Raw genomic sequence first — 16,570 nt, 5'->3', positions numbered from 1 at the left:
TAGATCCAGACACGGCGTCCCCGCTATAGAGCCAGACACGGCCCCCGCTATAGAGCCAGACACGGCCCCCACTATAGAGCCAGACACGGTGCCCCCGCTATAGAGCCAGACATGGCACCCCCGCTATAGAGCCAGACACGGCCCCCGCTATAGAGCCAGACACGGCCCCCCGCTATAGAGCCAGACACGGCCCCCACTATAGAGCCAGACACGGCGTCCCCGCTATAGAGCCAGACACGGTGCCCCCGCTATAGAGCCAGACACGGCCGCCCGCTATAGAGCCAGACACGGCCCCCACTATAGAGCCAGACACGGTGCCCCGCTATAGAGCCAGACACGGCCCCCGCTATAGAGCCAGACACGGCCCCCACTATAGAGCCAGACACGGTGCCCCGCTATAGAGCCAGACACGGCCCCCCGCTATAGAGCCAGACACGGTGCCCCGCTATAGAGCCAGACAAGGTGCCCCCGCTATAGAGCCAGACACGGCCCCCCGCTATAGAGCCAGACACGGCCCCCGCTATAGAGCCAGACACGGCCCCCGCTATAGAGCCAGACACGGCCCCCGCTATAGAGCCAGACACGGCCCCCGCTATAGAGCCAGACACGGTGCCCCCGCTATAGAGCCAGACACGGCCCCCGCTATAGAGCCAGACATGGCCCCCACTATAGAGCCAGACACGGCCCCCACTATAGAGCCAGACACGGCGCCCCCGCTATAGAGCCAGACACGGCCCCCACTATAGAGCCAGACACGGCGCCCCCGCTATAGAGCCAGACACGGCGCCCCCACTATAGAGCCAGACACGGCCCCCTGCTATAGAGCCAGACACGGCCCCCACTATAGAGCCAGACACGGTGCCCCCATTATAGCCAGACATGGCCCCTGCTATAGAGCCAGACACGGCCCCCACTATAGAGCCAGACACGGCCCCCGCTATAGAGTAAGACATGGCGCCCCCGCTATAGAGCCAGACACGGCCCCCGCTATAGAGCCAGACACGGCCCCCGCTATAGAGTAAGACATGGCGCCCCCGCTATAGAGCCAGACACGGCCCCCACTATAGAGTCAGACATGGCGCCCCCGCTATAGAGCCAGACACGGCCCCCGCTATAGAGCCAGACACGGGGACCCGCTATAGAGCCAGACACGGCGCCCCTGCTATAGAGCCAGACACGGCCCCCGCTATAGAGTAAGACATGGCGCCCCCGCTATAGAGCCAGACACGGCCCCCACTATAGAGTCAGACATGGCGCCCCCGCTATAGAGCCAGACACGGCCCCCGCTATAGAGCCAGACACGGGGACCCGCTATAGAGCCAGACACGGCCCCCGCTATAGAGCCAGACACGGCCCCCACTATAGAGCCAGACACGGCCCCCACTATAGAGCCAGACACGGGCCCCACTATAGAGCCAGACACGGCCCCCGCTATAGAGCCAGACACGGCCCCCGCTATAGAGCCAGACACGGGCCCCGCTATAGAGCCAGACACGGGCCCCGCTATAGAGCCAGACACGGGCCCCACTATAGAGCCAGACACGGCCCCCGCTATAGAGCCAGACACGGCCCCCACTATAGAGCCAGACACGGTGCCCCCATTATAGCCAGACATGGCCCCTGCTATAGAGCCAGACACGGCCCCCACTATAGAGCCAGACACGGTGCCCCCGCTATAGAGCCAGACATGGCGCCCCCGCTATAGAGCCAGACACGGCCCCCGCTATAGAGCCAGACACGGCCCCCGCTATAGAGTAAGACATGGCGCCCCCGCTATAGAGCCAGACACGGCCCCCACTATAGAGTCAGACATGGCGCCCCCGCTATAGAGCCAGACACGGCCCCCGCTATAGAGCCAGACACGGGGACCCGCTATAGAGCCAGACACGGCGCCCCTGCTATAGAGCCAGACACGGCCCCCGCTATAGAGTAAGACATGGCGCCCCCGCTATAGAGCCAGACACGGCCCCCACTATAGAGTCAGACATGGCGCCCCCGCTATAGAGCCAGACACGGCCCCCGCTATAGAGCCAGACACGGGGACCCGCTATAGAGCCAGACACGGCCCCCACTATAGAGCCAGACACGGCCCCCACTATAGAGCCAGACACGGCCCCCGCTATAGAGCCAGACACGGTGCCCCCACTATAGAGCCAGACACGGCCCCCGCTATAGAGCCAGACACGGCCCCCGCTATAGAGCCAGACACGGGCCCCGCTATAGAGCCAGACACGGGCCCCGCTATAGAGCCAGACACGGCCCCCCGCTATAGAGCCAGACACGGCCCCCGCTATAGAGCCAGACACGGCCCCCCCTATAAAGCCAGACACGGCCCCCACTATAGAGCCAGACACGGCCCCCGCTATAGAGCCAGACACGGCCCCCCGCTATAGAGCCAGACACAGCGCCCCCGCTATAGAGCCAGACACGGCCCCCACTATAGAGCCAGACACGGCCCCCTGCTATAGAGCCAGACATGGCCCCCGCTATAGAGCCAGACACGGCCCCCGCTATAGAGCCAGACACGGCCCCCGCTATAGAGCCAGACACGGCCCCCGCTATAGAGCCAGACACGGCCCCCCACTATAGAGCCAGACACAGCCCCCCGCTATAGAGCCAGACACAGCGCCCCCGCTATAGAGCCAGACACGGTGCCCCCACTATAGAGCCAGACATGGCCCCCGCTATAGAGCCAGACATGGTGCCCCCGCTATAGAGCCAGACACGGCCCCCACTATAGAGCCAGACACGGCCCCCACTATAGAGCCAGACACGGGGCCCCGCTATAGAGCCAGACATGGTGCCCCCACTATAGAGCCAGACACGGCCCCCACTATAGAGCCAGACACGGCCCCCCACTATAGAGCCAGACACAGCACCCCCGCTATAGAGCCAGACACGGCCCCCACTATAGAGCCAGACACGGCCCCCGCTATAGAGCCAGACACGGCCCCCGCTGTAGAGCCAGACACGGCCCCCGCTATAGAGCCAGACACGGCCCCCGCTATAGAGCCAGACACGGCCCCCGCTATAGAGCCAGACACGGCCCCCACTATAGAGCCAGACACGGCCCCCGCTATAGAGCCAGACACGGCCCCCGCTGTAGAGCCAGACACGGCCCCCGCTATAGAGCCAGACATGGCCCCCGCTATAGAGCCAGACACGGCCCCCACTATAGAGCCAGACACGGCCCCCACTATAGAGCCAGACACGGCGCCCCCTATAGTGTCGCATGCATATATGAGACGCTGTGACCCCGGGGGGCCGACATATTGGGGGCAATTCTCACAGGTCCACGTTTCCTTCTACTACGATCCTGGAGAGATGGAAACAACGACACTACTGAGGACGACATTAATGAAAGCAGCGACTATAAAGGCGCCATGTTTCCTGCTCATCTCCTCCGAGGGTCCCAGGGCTGCGGGGGGGGGGGGGGGGTGGGGGGGTTGTAGGGGGGGAACTGCTGCAAACCCCCCAAGGCAGCGAGGACGGAGTTCAGGAGACGCGGCAATTACTTTCCTCCAATGTCCGCGGATGACTCGCTATCGATGGCAGTCTGGACTCCATGCTTTACACTGCAGCCCACCTTCTTTGGCACACAGCTATGATGGGGGGTCTCTGGTCTAAGGAGGTCTCAGTTTCCTGAGTCATCTAAGGCTTCAGCAGTTACTTGTCCTCAATGCTTTACCCTGCAGCTCTGCTCCACTAGCACACATCTTTCATCACTCACGTCACATGATCTACATTGTCTGTTGGGGTCTGAGGTCGCAGATTATTACTTCTCAGACCCTTCATATTCTCAGACTGCTCCTCTCACCCTCCCCTATACTTTACACTGCAGCGGCTCCTGGTGAAAACATCTGTGACTCTCAGGTTGTTCCATGATACAATGTCGTAATATGTAATTATAAAATAGGAGGAGTTCCCCTTTAAATTGTAGACCTGGTATCGAGTCTGAGACCCCAAAGTGGAGCAGATGAGGAAACCCCTCGTGTCCAGGAACTGGGGGTCACAGTTCATCCAGCTGTCCGAGAGCGGAGACAAAGAAACAACCAGACCCTACTGAGAGGATGAAGAGGGGTCCGAGAGGGGCCGCAGACACCCCCGAGATACAAGAGATCACAAATCTGATGCACCCCAATAATCTAATAGGATCAAAGGGAGGGTAAAACCGGGTATAACCCCAAGTGCCAGTGTCCTTACCCTGTACCCCGAGTGTCAGCGTCATTATCCTGTACCCTGAGTGTCATTATCCTGTACCCCCAGTGTCAGTGTCATTATCCTGTACCCCCAGTGTCAGTGTCATTATCCTGTACCCCGAGTGTCAGTGTCATTATCGTGTACCCCGAGTGTCAGCGTCATTATCCTGTACCCCGAGTGTCAGTGTCATTATCCTGTACCCCCAGTGTCAGTGTCATTATCCTGTACCCTGAGTGTCATTATCCTGTACCCCGAGTGTCAGTGTCATTATCCTGTACCCTGAGTGTCATTATCCTGTACCCCGAGTGTCAGTGTCATTATCCTGTACCCCCAGTGTCAGTGTCATTATCCTGTACCCCCAGTGTCAGTGTCATTATCCTGTACCCCCAGTGTCAGTGTCATCATCCTGTACCCCCAGTGTCAGTGTCATTATCCTGTACCCCGAGTGTCAGTGTCATTATCCTGTACCCCGAGTGTCAGTGTCATTATCCTGTACCCCGAGTGTCAGTGTCATTATCCTGTACCCCGAGTGTCAGTGTCATTATCCTGTACCCCCAGTGTCAGTGTCATCATCCTGTACCCCCAGTGTCAGTGTCATTATCCTGTACCCCGAGTGTCAGTGTCATTATCCTGTACCCCCAGTGTCAGTGTCATCATCCTGTACCCCCAGTGTCAGTGTCATTATCCTGTACCCCCAGTGTCAGTGTCATCATCCTGTACCCCCAGTGTCAGTGTCATTATCCTGTATCCCCAGTGTCAGTGTCATTATCCTGTACCCCGAGTGTCAGTGTCATTATCCTGTACCCCCAGTGTCAGTGTCATTATCCTGTACTCCGAGTGTCAGTGTCATTATCCTGTACCCCGAGTGTCAGTGTCATTATCCTGTACCCCGAGTGTCAGTGTCACTATCCTGTACCCCAAGTGCCAGTGTCATTATCCTGTACCCCGATTGTCAGCGTCATTATCCTGCACCCAGAGTGTCATTATCCTGTACCCCAGTGTCAGTGTCATTATCCTGTACCCCGAGTGTCAGTGTCATTATCCTGTACCCCGAGTGTCAGTGTCATTATCCTGTACCCCCAGTGTCATTATCCTGTACCCCGAGTGTCAGTGTCATTATCCTGTACCCCGAGTGTCATTATCCTGTACCCCCAGTGTCAGTGTCATTATCCTGTACCCCCAGTGTCATTATCCTGTACCCGAGTGTCATTATCCTGTACCCCGACTGTCAGTGTCATTATCCTGTACCCCGAGTGTCAGTGTCATTATCCTGTACCCCGAGTGTCACTGTCATTATCCTGTACCCCCAGTGTCAGTATCATTATCCTGTACCCCAGTGTCAGTGTCATTATCCTGTACCCCCAGTGTCAGTGTCATTATCCTGTACCCCCAGTGTCAGTGTCATTATCCTGTACCCCGAGTGTCAGTGTCATTATCCTGTACCCCGAGTGTCAGTGTCATTATCCTGTACCCCGAGTATCAGTGTCATTATCCTGTACCCCAAGTGTCAGTGTCATTATCCTGTACCCCGAGTGTCAGTGTCATTATCCTGTACCCCGAGTGTCAGTGTCATTATCCTGTACCCCGAGTGTCATTATCCTGTACCCCGAGTGTCATTATCCTGTACCCCGAGTGTCAGAGTCCTTACCCTGTACCCGGAGTGTCAGTGTCATTATCCTGTACCCCGAGTGTCATTATCCTGTACCCGGAGTGTCAGTGTCATTATCCTGTACCCCGAGTGTCAGAGTCCTTACCCTGTACCCGGAGTGTCAGTGTCATTATCCTGTACCCCGAGTGTCATTATCCTGTACCCGGAGTGTCAGTGTCATTATCCTGTACCCCGAGTGTCAGTGTCATTATCCTGTACCCCGAGTGTCATTATCCTGTACCCGGAGTGTCAGTGTCATTATCCTGTACCCCCAGTGTCAGTGTCATTATCCTGTACCCCGAGTGTCAGTGTCATTATCCTGTACCCCGAGTGTCAGTGTCATTATCCTGTACCCCGAGTGTCATTATCCTGTACCCCGAGTGTCAGAGTCCTTACCCTGTACCCGGAGTGTCAGTGTCATTATCCTGTACCCCGAGTGTCATTATCCTGTACCCCGAGTATCAGTGTCATTATCCTGTACCCCGAGTGTCAGTGTCATTATCCTGTACCCCCAGTGTCAGTGTCATTATCCTGTACCCCGAGTGTCAGTGTCATTATCCTGTACCCCGAGTGTCATTATCCTGTACCCCCAGTGTCAGTGTCATTATCCTGTACCCCGAGTGTCATTATCCTGTACCCCGAGTGTCAGTGTCATTATCCTGTACCCCGAGTGTCATTATCCTGTACCCCGAGTGTCAGTGTCATTATCCTGTACCCCGAGTGTCATTATCCTGTACCCCCAGTGTCAGTGTCATTATCCTGTACCCCGAGTGTCATTATCCTGTACCCCGACTGTCAGTGTCATTATCCTGTACCCCGAGTGTCAGTGTCATTATCCTGTACCCCGAGTGTCACTGTCATTATCCTGTACCCCCAGTGTCAGTGTCATTATCCTGTACCCCGAGTGTCATTATCCTGTACCCCGACTGTCAGTGTCATTATCCTGTACCCCGAGTGTCAGTGTCATTATCCTGTACCCCGAGTGTCAGTATCATTATCCTGTACCCCAGTGTCAGTGTCATTATCCTGTACCCCGAGTGTCAGTGTCATTATCCTGTACCCCGAGTGTCAGTGTCATTATCCTGTACCCCGAGTATCAGTGTCATTATCCTGTACCCCAAGTGTCAGTGTCATTATCCTGTACCCCCAGTGTCAGTGTCATTATCCTGTACCCCGAGTGTCAGTGTCATTATCCTGTACCCCGAGTGTCAGTGTCATTATCCTGTACCCCGAGTGTCATTATCCTGTACCCCGAGTGTCATTATCCTGTACCCCGAGTGTCAGAGTCCTTACCCTGTACCCGGAGTGTCAGTGTCATTATCCTGTACCCCAAATGTCATTATCCTGTACCCGGAGTGTCAGTGTCATTATCCTGTACCCCGAGTGTCAGAGTCCTTACCCTGTACCCGGAGTGTCAGTGTCATTATCCTGTACCCCGAGTGTCATTATCCTGTACCCGGAGTGTCAGTGTCATTATCCTGTACCCCGAGTGTCAGTGTCATTATCCTGTACCCCCAGTGTCAGTGTCATTATCCTGTACCCCGAGTGTCAGTGTCATTATCCTGTACCCCGAGTGTCAGTGTCATTATCCTGTACCCCGAGTGTCATTATCCTGTACCCCGAGTGTCAGAGTCCTTACCCTGTACCCGGAGTGTCAGTGTCATTATCCTGTACCCCGAGTGTCATTATCCTGTACCCCGAGTATCAGTGTCATTATCCTGTACCCCGAGTGTCAGTGTCATTATCCTGTACCCCGAGTGTCAGTGTCATTATCCTGTACCCCGAGTGTCAGTGTCATTATCCTGTACCCCGAGTGTCATTATCCTGTACCCCGAGTGTCAGAGTCCTTACCCTGTACCCGGAGTGTCAGTGTCATTATCCTGTACCCCGAGTGTCATTATCCTGTACCCGGAGTGTCAGTGTCATTATCCTGTACCCCGAGTGTCTGTGTCATTATCCTGTACCCCGAGTGTCAGTGTCATTACCCTGTACCCCGAGTGTCATTATCCTGTACCCCAAGTGTCAGTGTCATTATCCTGTACCCCAACTGTCAGTGCCATTATCCTGTACCCCGAGTGTCAGTGTCATTATCCTGTACCCCGATTGTCAGTGTCATTATCCTGTACCCCAAGTGTCAGTGTCATTATCCTGTACCCCGATTGTCTGTGTCATTATCCTGTACCCGGAGTGTCAGTGTCATTATCCTGTACCCCGAGTGTCTGTGTCATTATCCTGTACCCCGAGTGTCTGTGTCATTATCCTGTACCCCGAGTGTCATTATCCTGTACCCCAAGTGTCAGTGTCATTATCCTGTACCCCAACTGTCAGTGCCATTATCCTGTACCCCGAGTGTCAGTGTCATTATCCTGTACCCCGATTGTCAGTGTCATTATCCTGTACCCCAAGTGTCAGTGTCATTATCCTGTACCCCGATTGTCAGTGTCATTATCCTGTACCCCGAGTGTCAGTGTCATTATCCTGTACCCCGATTGTCAGTGTCATTATCCTGTACCCCGAGTGTCAGCGTCATTATCCTGTACCCCGAGTGTCAGTGTCATTATCCTGTACCCCGAGTGTCAGTATCATTATCCTGTACCCCGAGTGTCAGTGTCATTATCCTGTACCCCGATTGTCAGTGTCATTATCCTGTACCCCGAGTGTCAGTGTCATTATCCTGTACCCCGAGTGTCAGTGTCATTATCCTGTACCCCGAGTGTCAGTGTCATTATCCTGTACCCCGATTGTCAGTGTCATTATCCTGTACCCCGAGTGTCAGTGTCATTATCCTGTACCCCGAGTGTCAGTGTCATTATCCTGTACCCCGATTGTCAGTGTCATTATCCTGTACCCCGAGTGTCAGTGTCATTATCCTGTACCCCGAGTGTCAGTGTCATTATCCTGTACCCCGAGTGTCAGTGTCATTATCCTGTACCCCGATTGTCAGTGTCATTATCCTGTACCCCGAGTGTCAGTGTCATTATCCTGTACCCCGAGTGTCAGTATCATTATCCTGTACCCCGAGTGTCAGTATCATTATCCTGTACCCCCAGTGTCAGTGTCATTATCCTGTACCCCGAGTGTCAGTGTCATTATCCTGTACCCCGAGTGTCAGCGTCATTATCCTGTACCCCGAGTGTCAGCGTCATTATCCTGTACCCCGAGTGTCAGCGTCATTATCCTGTACCCCCAGTGTCAGTGTCATTATCCTGTACCCCGAGTGTCAGTGTCATTACCCTGTACCCGGAGTGTCAGTGTCATTATCCTGTACCCCGAGTGTCAGTGTCATTATCCTGTGCCCCGAGTGTCATTATCCTGTACCCCGAGTGTCAGCGTCATTACCCTGTACCCCGAGTGTCAGTGTCATTATCCTGTACCCCAAGTGTCAGTATCATTATCCTGTACCCCGAGTGTCAGTGTCATTATCCTGTACCCCGAGTGTCAGTGTCATTATCCTGTACACCGTGTGTCAGCGTCATTATCCTGTACCCCGAGTGTCAGTGTCATTATCCTGTACCCCGAGTGTCAGTGTCATTATCCTGTACCCCGAGTGTCAGTGTCATTATCCTGTACCCCCACTGTCAGTGTCATTATCCTGTACCCCGAGTGTCAGTGTCATTATCCTGTACCCCGAGTGTCAGTGTCATTATCCTGTACCCCGAGTGTCAGCGTCATTATCCTGTACCCCGAGTGTCAGTGTCATTATCCTGTACCCCGAGTGTCAGTGTCATTATCCTGTACCCCGAGTGTCAGCGTCATTATCCTGTACCCCGAGTGTCAGTGTCATTATCCTGTACCCCGAGTGTCAGTGTCATTATCCTGTACCCCGAGTGTCAGTGTCATTATCCTGTACCCCGAGTGTCAGTGTCATTATCCTGTACCCCAGTGTCATTATCCTGTACCCCAGTGTCATTATCCTGTACCCCCAGTGTCAGTGTCATTATCCTGTACCCCGAGTGTCAGTGTCATTATCCTGTACACCGTGTGTCAGCGTCATTATCCTGTACCCCCACTGTCAGTGTCATTATCCTGTACCCCGAGTGTCAGTGTCATTATCCTGTACCCCGAGTGTCAGCGTCATTATCCTGTACCCCGAGTGTCAGTGTCATTATCCTGTACCCCGAGTGTCAGTGTCATTATCCTGTACCCCGAGTGTCAGTGTCATTATCCTGTACCCCGAGTGTCAGTGTCATTATCCTGTACCCCAGTGTCATTATCCTGTACCCCAGTGTCATTATCCTGTACCCCCAGTGTCAGTGTCATTATCCTGTACCCCGAGTGTCAGTGTCATTATCCTGTACACCGTGTGTCAGCGTCATTATCCTGTACCCCCACTGTCAGTGTCATTATCCTGTACCCCGAGTGTCAGTGTCATTATCCTGTACACCGTGTGTCAGCGTCATTATCCTGTACCCCGAGTGTCAGTGTCATTATCCTGTGCCCCGAGTGTCATTATCCTGTACCCCGAGTGTCAGCGTCATTATCCTGTACCCCGAGTGTCAGTGTCATTATCCTGTACCCCAAGTGTCAGTATCATTATCCTGTACCCCGAGTGTCAGTGTCATTATCCTGTACCCCGAGTGTCAGTGTCATTATCCTGTACACCGTGTGTCAGCGTCATTATCCTGTACCCCGAGTGTCAGTGTCATTATCCTGTACCCCGAGTGTCAGTGTCATTATCCTGTACCCCGAGTGTCAGTGTCATTATCCTGTACCCCCACTGTCAGTGTCATTATCCTGTACCCCGAGTGTCAGTGTCATTATCCTGTACCCCGAGTGTCAGTGTCATTATCCTGTACCCCGAGTGTCAGCGTCATTATCCTGTACCCCGAGTGTCAGTGTCATTATCCTGTACCCCGAGTGTCAGTGTCATTATCCTGTACCCCGAGTGTCAGTGTCATTATCCTGTACCCCGAGTGTCAGTGTCATTATCCTGTACCCCAGTGTCATTATCCTGTACCCCAGTGTCATTATCCTGTACCCCCAGTGTCAGTGTCATTATCCTGTACCCCGAGTGTCAGTGTCATTATCCTGTACACCGTGTGTCAGCGTCATTATCCTGTACCCCCACTGTCAGTGTCATTATCCTGTACCCCGAGTGTCAGTGTCATTATCCTGTACACCGTGTGTCAGCGTCATTATCCTGTACCCCCACTGTCAGTGTCATTATCCTGTACCCCGAGTGTCAGTGTCATTATCCTGTACCCCGAGTGTCAGCGTCATTATCCTGTACCCCGAGTGTCAGCGTCATTATCCTGTACCCCGAGTGTCAGTGTCATTATCCTGTACCCCGAGTGTCAGTGTCATTATCCTGTACACCGTGTGTCAGCGTCATTATCCTGTACCCCGAGTGTCAGTGTCATTATCCTGTACCCCGAGTGTCAGTGTCATTATCCTGTACCCCGAGTGTCAGTGTCATTATCCTGTACCCCCACTGTCAGTGTCATTATCCTGTACCCCGAGTGTCAGTGTCATTATCCTGTACCCCGAGTGTCAGCGTCATTATCCTGTACCCCGAGTGTCAGCGTCATTATCCTGTACCCCGAGTGTCAGTGTCATTATCCTGTACCCCGAGTGTCAGTGTCATTATCCTGTACCCCGAGTGTCAGTGTCATTATCCTGTACCCCAGTGTCATTATCCTGTACCCCAGTGTCATTATCCTGTACCCCCAGTGTCAGTGTCATTATCCTGTACCCCGAGTGTCAGTGTCATTATCCTGTACACCGTGTGTCAGCGTCATTATCCTGTACCCCCACTGTCAGTGTCATTATCCTGTACCCCGAGTGTCAGTGTCATTATCCTGTACACCGTGTGTCAGCGTCATTATCCTGTACCCCCACTGTCAGTGTCATTATCCTGTACCCCGAGTGTCAGTGTCATTATCCTGTACCCCGAGTGTCAGCGTCATTATCCTGTACCCCGAGTGTCAGCGTCATTATCCTGTACCCCGAGTGTCAGTGTCATTATCCTGTACGCCGAGTGTCAGTGTCCTTACCCTGTACCCCGAGTGTTATTATCCTGTACCCCGAGTGTCAGTGTCATTATCCTGTACCCCGAGTGTCAGTGTCATTATCCTGTACCCCGAGTGTCAGTGTCATTATCCTGTACCCCGAGTGTCAGCGTCATTATCCTGTACCCCGAGTGTCAGCGTCATTATCCTGTACCCCGAGTGTCAGTGTCATTATCCTATACCCCCAGTGTCAGTGTCATTATCCTGTACCCCGAGTGTCATTATCCTGTACCCCGAGTGTCAGTGTCATTATCCTGTACCCCGAGTGTCAGTGTCATTATCCTGTACCCCGAGTGTCATTATCCTGTACCCCGAGTGTCAGTGTCATTATCCTGTACCCCGAGTATCAGTGTCATTATCCTGTACGTCGAGTGTCAGTGTCCTTACCCTGTACCCGGAGTGTCAGTGTCATTATCCTGTACCCCGAGTGTCAGTATCATTATCCTGTACCCCGAGTGTCAGTATCATTATCCTGTACCCCCAGTGTCAGTGTCATTATCCTGTACCCCGATTGTCAGTGTCATTATCCTGTACCCCGAGTGTCAGTGTCATTATCCTGTACCCCGAGTGTCAGTGTCATTATCCTGTACCCCGAGTGTCAGTGTCATTATCCTGTACCCCCAGTGTCAGTGCCATTATCCTGTACCCCGATTGTCAGTGTCATTATCCTGTACCCCGAGTGTCAGTGTCATTATCCTGTACCCCGAGTGTCAGTGTCATTATCCTGTACCCCGAGTGTCAGTGTCATTATCCTGTACCCCGAGTGTCAGTGTCATTATCCTGTACCCCGATTGTCAGTGTCATTATCCTGTACCCCGAGTGTCAGTGTCATTATCCTGTACCCCGAGTGTCAGTGTCATTATCCTGTACCCCGATTGTCAGTGTCATTATCCTGTACCCCGAGTGTCAGTGTCATTATCCTGTACCCCGAGTGTCAGCGTCATTATCCTGTACCCCGAGTGTCAGCGTCATTATCCTATACCCCCAGTGTCAGTGTCATTATCCTGTACCCCGAGTGTCAGTGTCATTACCCTGTACCCGGAGTGTCAGTGTCATTATCCTGTACCCCGAGTGTCAGTGTCACTATCCTGTACCCCGAGTGTCATTATCCTGTACCCCGAGTGTCATTATCCTGTCCCCCCACTGTCAGTATCATCATCCTGCCCCCCCCACTGTCAGTATTATGATCCTGTCCCCCCCAATGTCAGTATTATGATCCTGTCCCCCCCACTGTCAGTATTATAATCCTGTCCCCCCACTGTCAGTATCATCATCCTGCCCCCCCCCCACTGTCAGTATTATGATCCTGTCCCCCCCAATGTCAGTATTATGATCCTGTCCCCCTCACTGTCAGTATTATGATCCTGTCCCCCCACTGTCAGTATCATCATCCTGCCCCCCCCCACTGTCAGTATTATGATCCTGTCCCCCTCACTGTCAGTATTATAATCCTGTCCCCCCCACTGTCAGTATTATGATCCTGTCCCCCCACTGTCAGTATCATCATCCTGTCCCCCCCACTGTCAGTATTATGATCCTGTCCCCCCACTGTCAGTATCATGATCCTGCCCCCCCACTGTCAGTATTATGATCCTGTCCCCCTCACTGTCAGTATCATCATCCTGTCCCCCCACTGTTAGTATTATGATCCTGTCCCCCCACTGTCAGTATCATCATCCTGTCCCCCCACTGTCAGTATTATGATCCTGTCCCCCCACTGTCAGTATCATCATCCTGCCCCCCCCACTGTCAGTATCATCATCCTGCCCCCCCACTGTCAGTATTATGATCCTGTCCCCCTCACTGTCAGTATTATGATCCTGTCCCCCTCACTCTCAGTATTATGATCCCGTCCCCCCCACTGTCAGTATTATGATCCTGTCCCCCCACTGTCAGTATCATCATACTGTCCCCCCACTGTCAGTATTATGATCCTGTCCCCCCACTGTCAGTATCATTATCCTGCCCCCCCACTGTCAGTATTATGATCCTGTCCCCCTCACTGTCAGTATCATCATCCTGTCCCCCCACTGTTAGTATTATGATCCTGTCCCCCCACTGTCAGTATCATCATCCTGTCCCCCCACTGTCAGTATTATGATCCTGTCCCCCCACTGTCAGTATCATCATCCTGCCCCCCCCCACTGTCAGTATCATCATCCTGCCCCCCCACTGTCAGTATTATGATCCTGTCCCCCTCACTGTCAGTATTATGATCCCGTCCCCCCCACTGTCAGTATTATGATCCTGTCCCCTCACTGTCAGTATCATCATACTGTCCCCCCACTGTCAGTATTATGATCCTGTCCCCCCACTGTCAGTATCATTATCCTGCCCCCCCACTGTCAGTATTATGATCCTGTCCCCCTCACTGTCAGTATCATCATCCTGTCCCCCCACTGTTAGTATTATGATCCTGTCCCCCCACTGTCAGTATTATGATCCTGTCCCCCCACTGTCAGTATTATGATCCTGTCCCCCCACTGTCAGTATTATGATCCTGTCCCCCCACTGTCAGTATTATGATCCTGTCCCCCCACTCCTAGCTTGCAGCAGTTGGTGTACCAGATTGTGGAAACCTCTGGTGCACAGGGTGTCTGTGTAGTCGGTCGCTCACCTGGTCGTGTGTCTCCAGTTTTACGTCCTCTGACTTCCCCAGGGTGTTGGCCGTGGAGACGCACTGATCGATGGACTCTGTCTTCTCCACTTTCACCTTCACGTCCTCCAGACTCAGAGAAGATGCTTTCACCTCCTTCTCATCCTTGTCCAGCAGGTTACGAAGTATCTGGTCTTTGGAGTCCTTTCTCTCTACTTTTATCTCCGACGTGTGCCCTTGTGCCTGGCTGCTGCCGGACCCGGCGCTTTTCTTGTCATGGTCTAAAGACAAAGTACTCATGTCCGAAGGACTCCCTTCTTGGAGGAGTCTGTGGAGCAATTTGTGCCTCTCCGTCAAAGAGCTGTGAGATGAAGGACACGTCCCGCTGCTCGAGGAGGAACTTCCACAGCTCGAGTTGGAACCGACAGGACAAGTTAAAGAATCTCTACAGGTCAGGTCACCATCCCGCAACTTGTTCTCTGCAGTGGTTGCCAAGAGTTGAACAAGTTTTTGACTTGAAGCAGCCAAGGAACTTTTGCTATCTCCATCCCCAACCCGGTTGTCACCACCATTCCCATTGTCCTTGGGCTCCATTTTTATGGGCTGCATACTGAGTCTCCCTGGAGAGCTCTGGGACGAGACCTGTCGTAGGACAGGAGATGTGGTAGAATAATGTGACTGGTTGGTAGGTCCATCGTTCATGCCCTGGGGATTAGAGAAGAGTCTACCATTGTTGTTGGAACACAGCCCACCCATCATGCCGGGAGATGGAGAAGAATACCCTACGGGGGTCATGGGTCCTTCGTTGAGTATTGGCATTGAGTTTGGTGGAACACTGGAGAAGGATCTGTTGGTATTGTTACAGCCGTTGCTGGAGATCCCCACTGGGGAGTGCATGGTAGGTATCGGGGGAGAAAAGGGATTACCTGAAGCTCGAGGCCGGGATACCAGACCTGGACTTCCTCGAGGCCTTGGAGACATGAACTGAGGAGGACTTATCCCTGGACTGCTCATGGGGGAACTGTTGAGGTTTAGATTTGTACTGTTTTGGGGTCCAGCCTGCCCCATGTTTAAGGCAACGTTGGTTCCCATCTGACTTCCAGGGGAACATCCATAGTTTGTTTGGCTGGTGTTGGAGCTGCTGATGCTATGGAGGCCAGTGACCGGCTGCTGGTTCATAACAGAGGTCAGCATGTTGCCACTGGATGCAGAGGTGGTAGAAGAGTAGGGGACCCCCGGAGCTGGCGACATGGTGGAGTTAATTGAGGGGCTGAGTCGGGGAAGTGACATTCCTGAGTTAGTGTTGTCTTGTGTACAAAGAGAGCTATGATCCCTAAAAAAAACATAAAAGAGACGTAAGAATCCAAGTGCGAGGTGGAGATCGCCTCTACGTCAACAGCAATGCAGGACTGTGGTCACTGGCACATGGCTCCATCACCTTTCAATGAAATGAATTCCCATGACGAAAGGTTGCATGTCAGGACTCTGAGGGTAGTACAGCTTGCACTTGGTGTGCGCGCTCAGCTCCGTCCCATCGCTCAGGGTGAACTTGTAGGATGGACTGCAGGCCGTTCCCTTCATCATTACTGCGGAAGCAGAACCGAAGCATACGATTCATTAATACAGAAGCGCTACAGCCATTACTTCCAGAGCTGCACTCACTATTCTGCCAGACATCTCAAAATACATATATACATATACACACACACAGAGTGCAGCTCTGGAGTATAATACAGGAGGTAGCTCAGGATCAGTAATGTAATGTATGTACACGGTGACTGCACCAGCAGAATAGTGAGTGCAGCTCTGGGGTATAATACAGGAGGTAACTCAGGATCAGTAATGTAATGTACACAGTGACTGCACCAGCAGAATAGTGAGTGCAGCTCTCGGGTATAATACAGGAGATAACTCAGGATCAGTAATGTAATGTATGTACACAGTGACTGCACCAGCAGAATACTGAGTGCAGCTCTGGGGTATAATACAGGATGTAACTCAGGATCAGTAATGTAATGTATGTACACAGTGATTGCACCAGCCAGCAGAATAGTGAGTGCAGCTCTGGAGTATAATACAGGATGTAACTCAGGATCAGTAATGTAATGTATGTACACA

At 53.0% G+C, this 16,570-nt stretch overlaps 1 protein-coding gene across 7 annotated transcripts in view; it reads right to left on the bottom strand.

Annotated features, from left to right (window-relative positions):
- NCOA1 (nuclear receptor coactivator 1) overlaps positions 1-16,570 on the bottom strand; it is a 391,964-nt gene that overhangs the window by 70,940 nt on the left and 304,454 nt on the right. For all 7 annotated transcript variants that reach the window (XM_069728421.1, XM_069728418.1, XM_069728417.1 and 4 more), the window contains exons 9-10: positions 15,891-16,038; positions 14,474-15,785 (exon numbers count right to left, since the gene is read on the bottom strand). In XM_069728421.1, the coding sequence (XP_069584522.1) occupies positions 14,474-15,785; positions 15,891-16,038 (1,460 nt within the window). The remainder of the gene's footprint in view (positions 1-14,473; positions 15,786-15,890; positions 16,039-16,570) is intronic.

The sequence above is a fragment of the Ranitomeya imitator genome, chromosome 5 (assembly GCF_032444005.1).
Source record: "Ranitomeya imitator isolate aRanImi1 chromosome 5, aRanImi1.pri, whole genome shotgun sequence".
In the NCBI taxonomy this organism is placed as follows: domain Eukaryota; kingdom Metazoa; phylum Chordata; class Amphibia; order Anura; family Dendrobatidae; genus Ranitomeya; species Ranitomeya imitator.
Note: the sequence above shows the minus strand (reverse complement) of the source record. Positions and strands in the feature narration are given on the sequence as shown.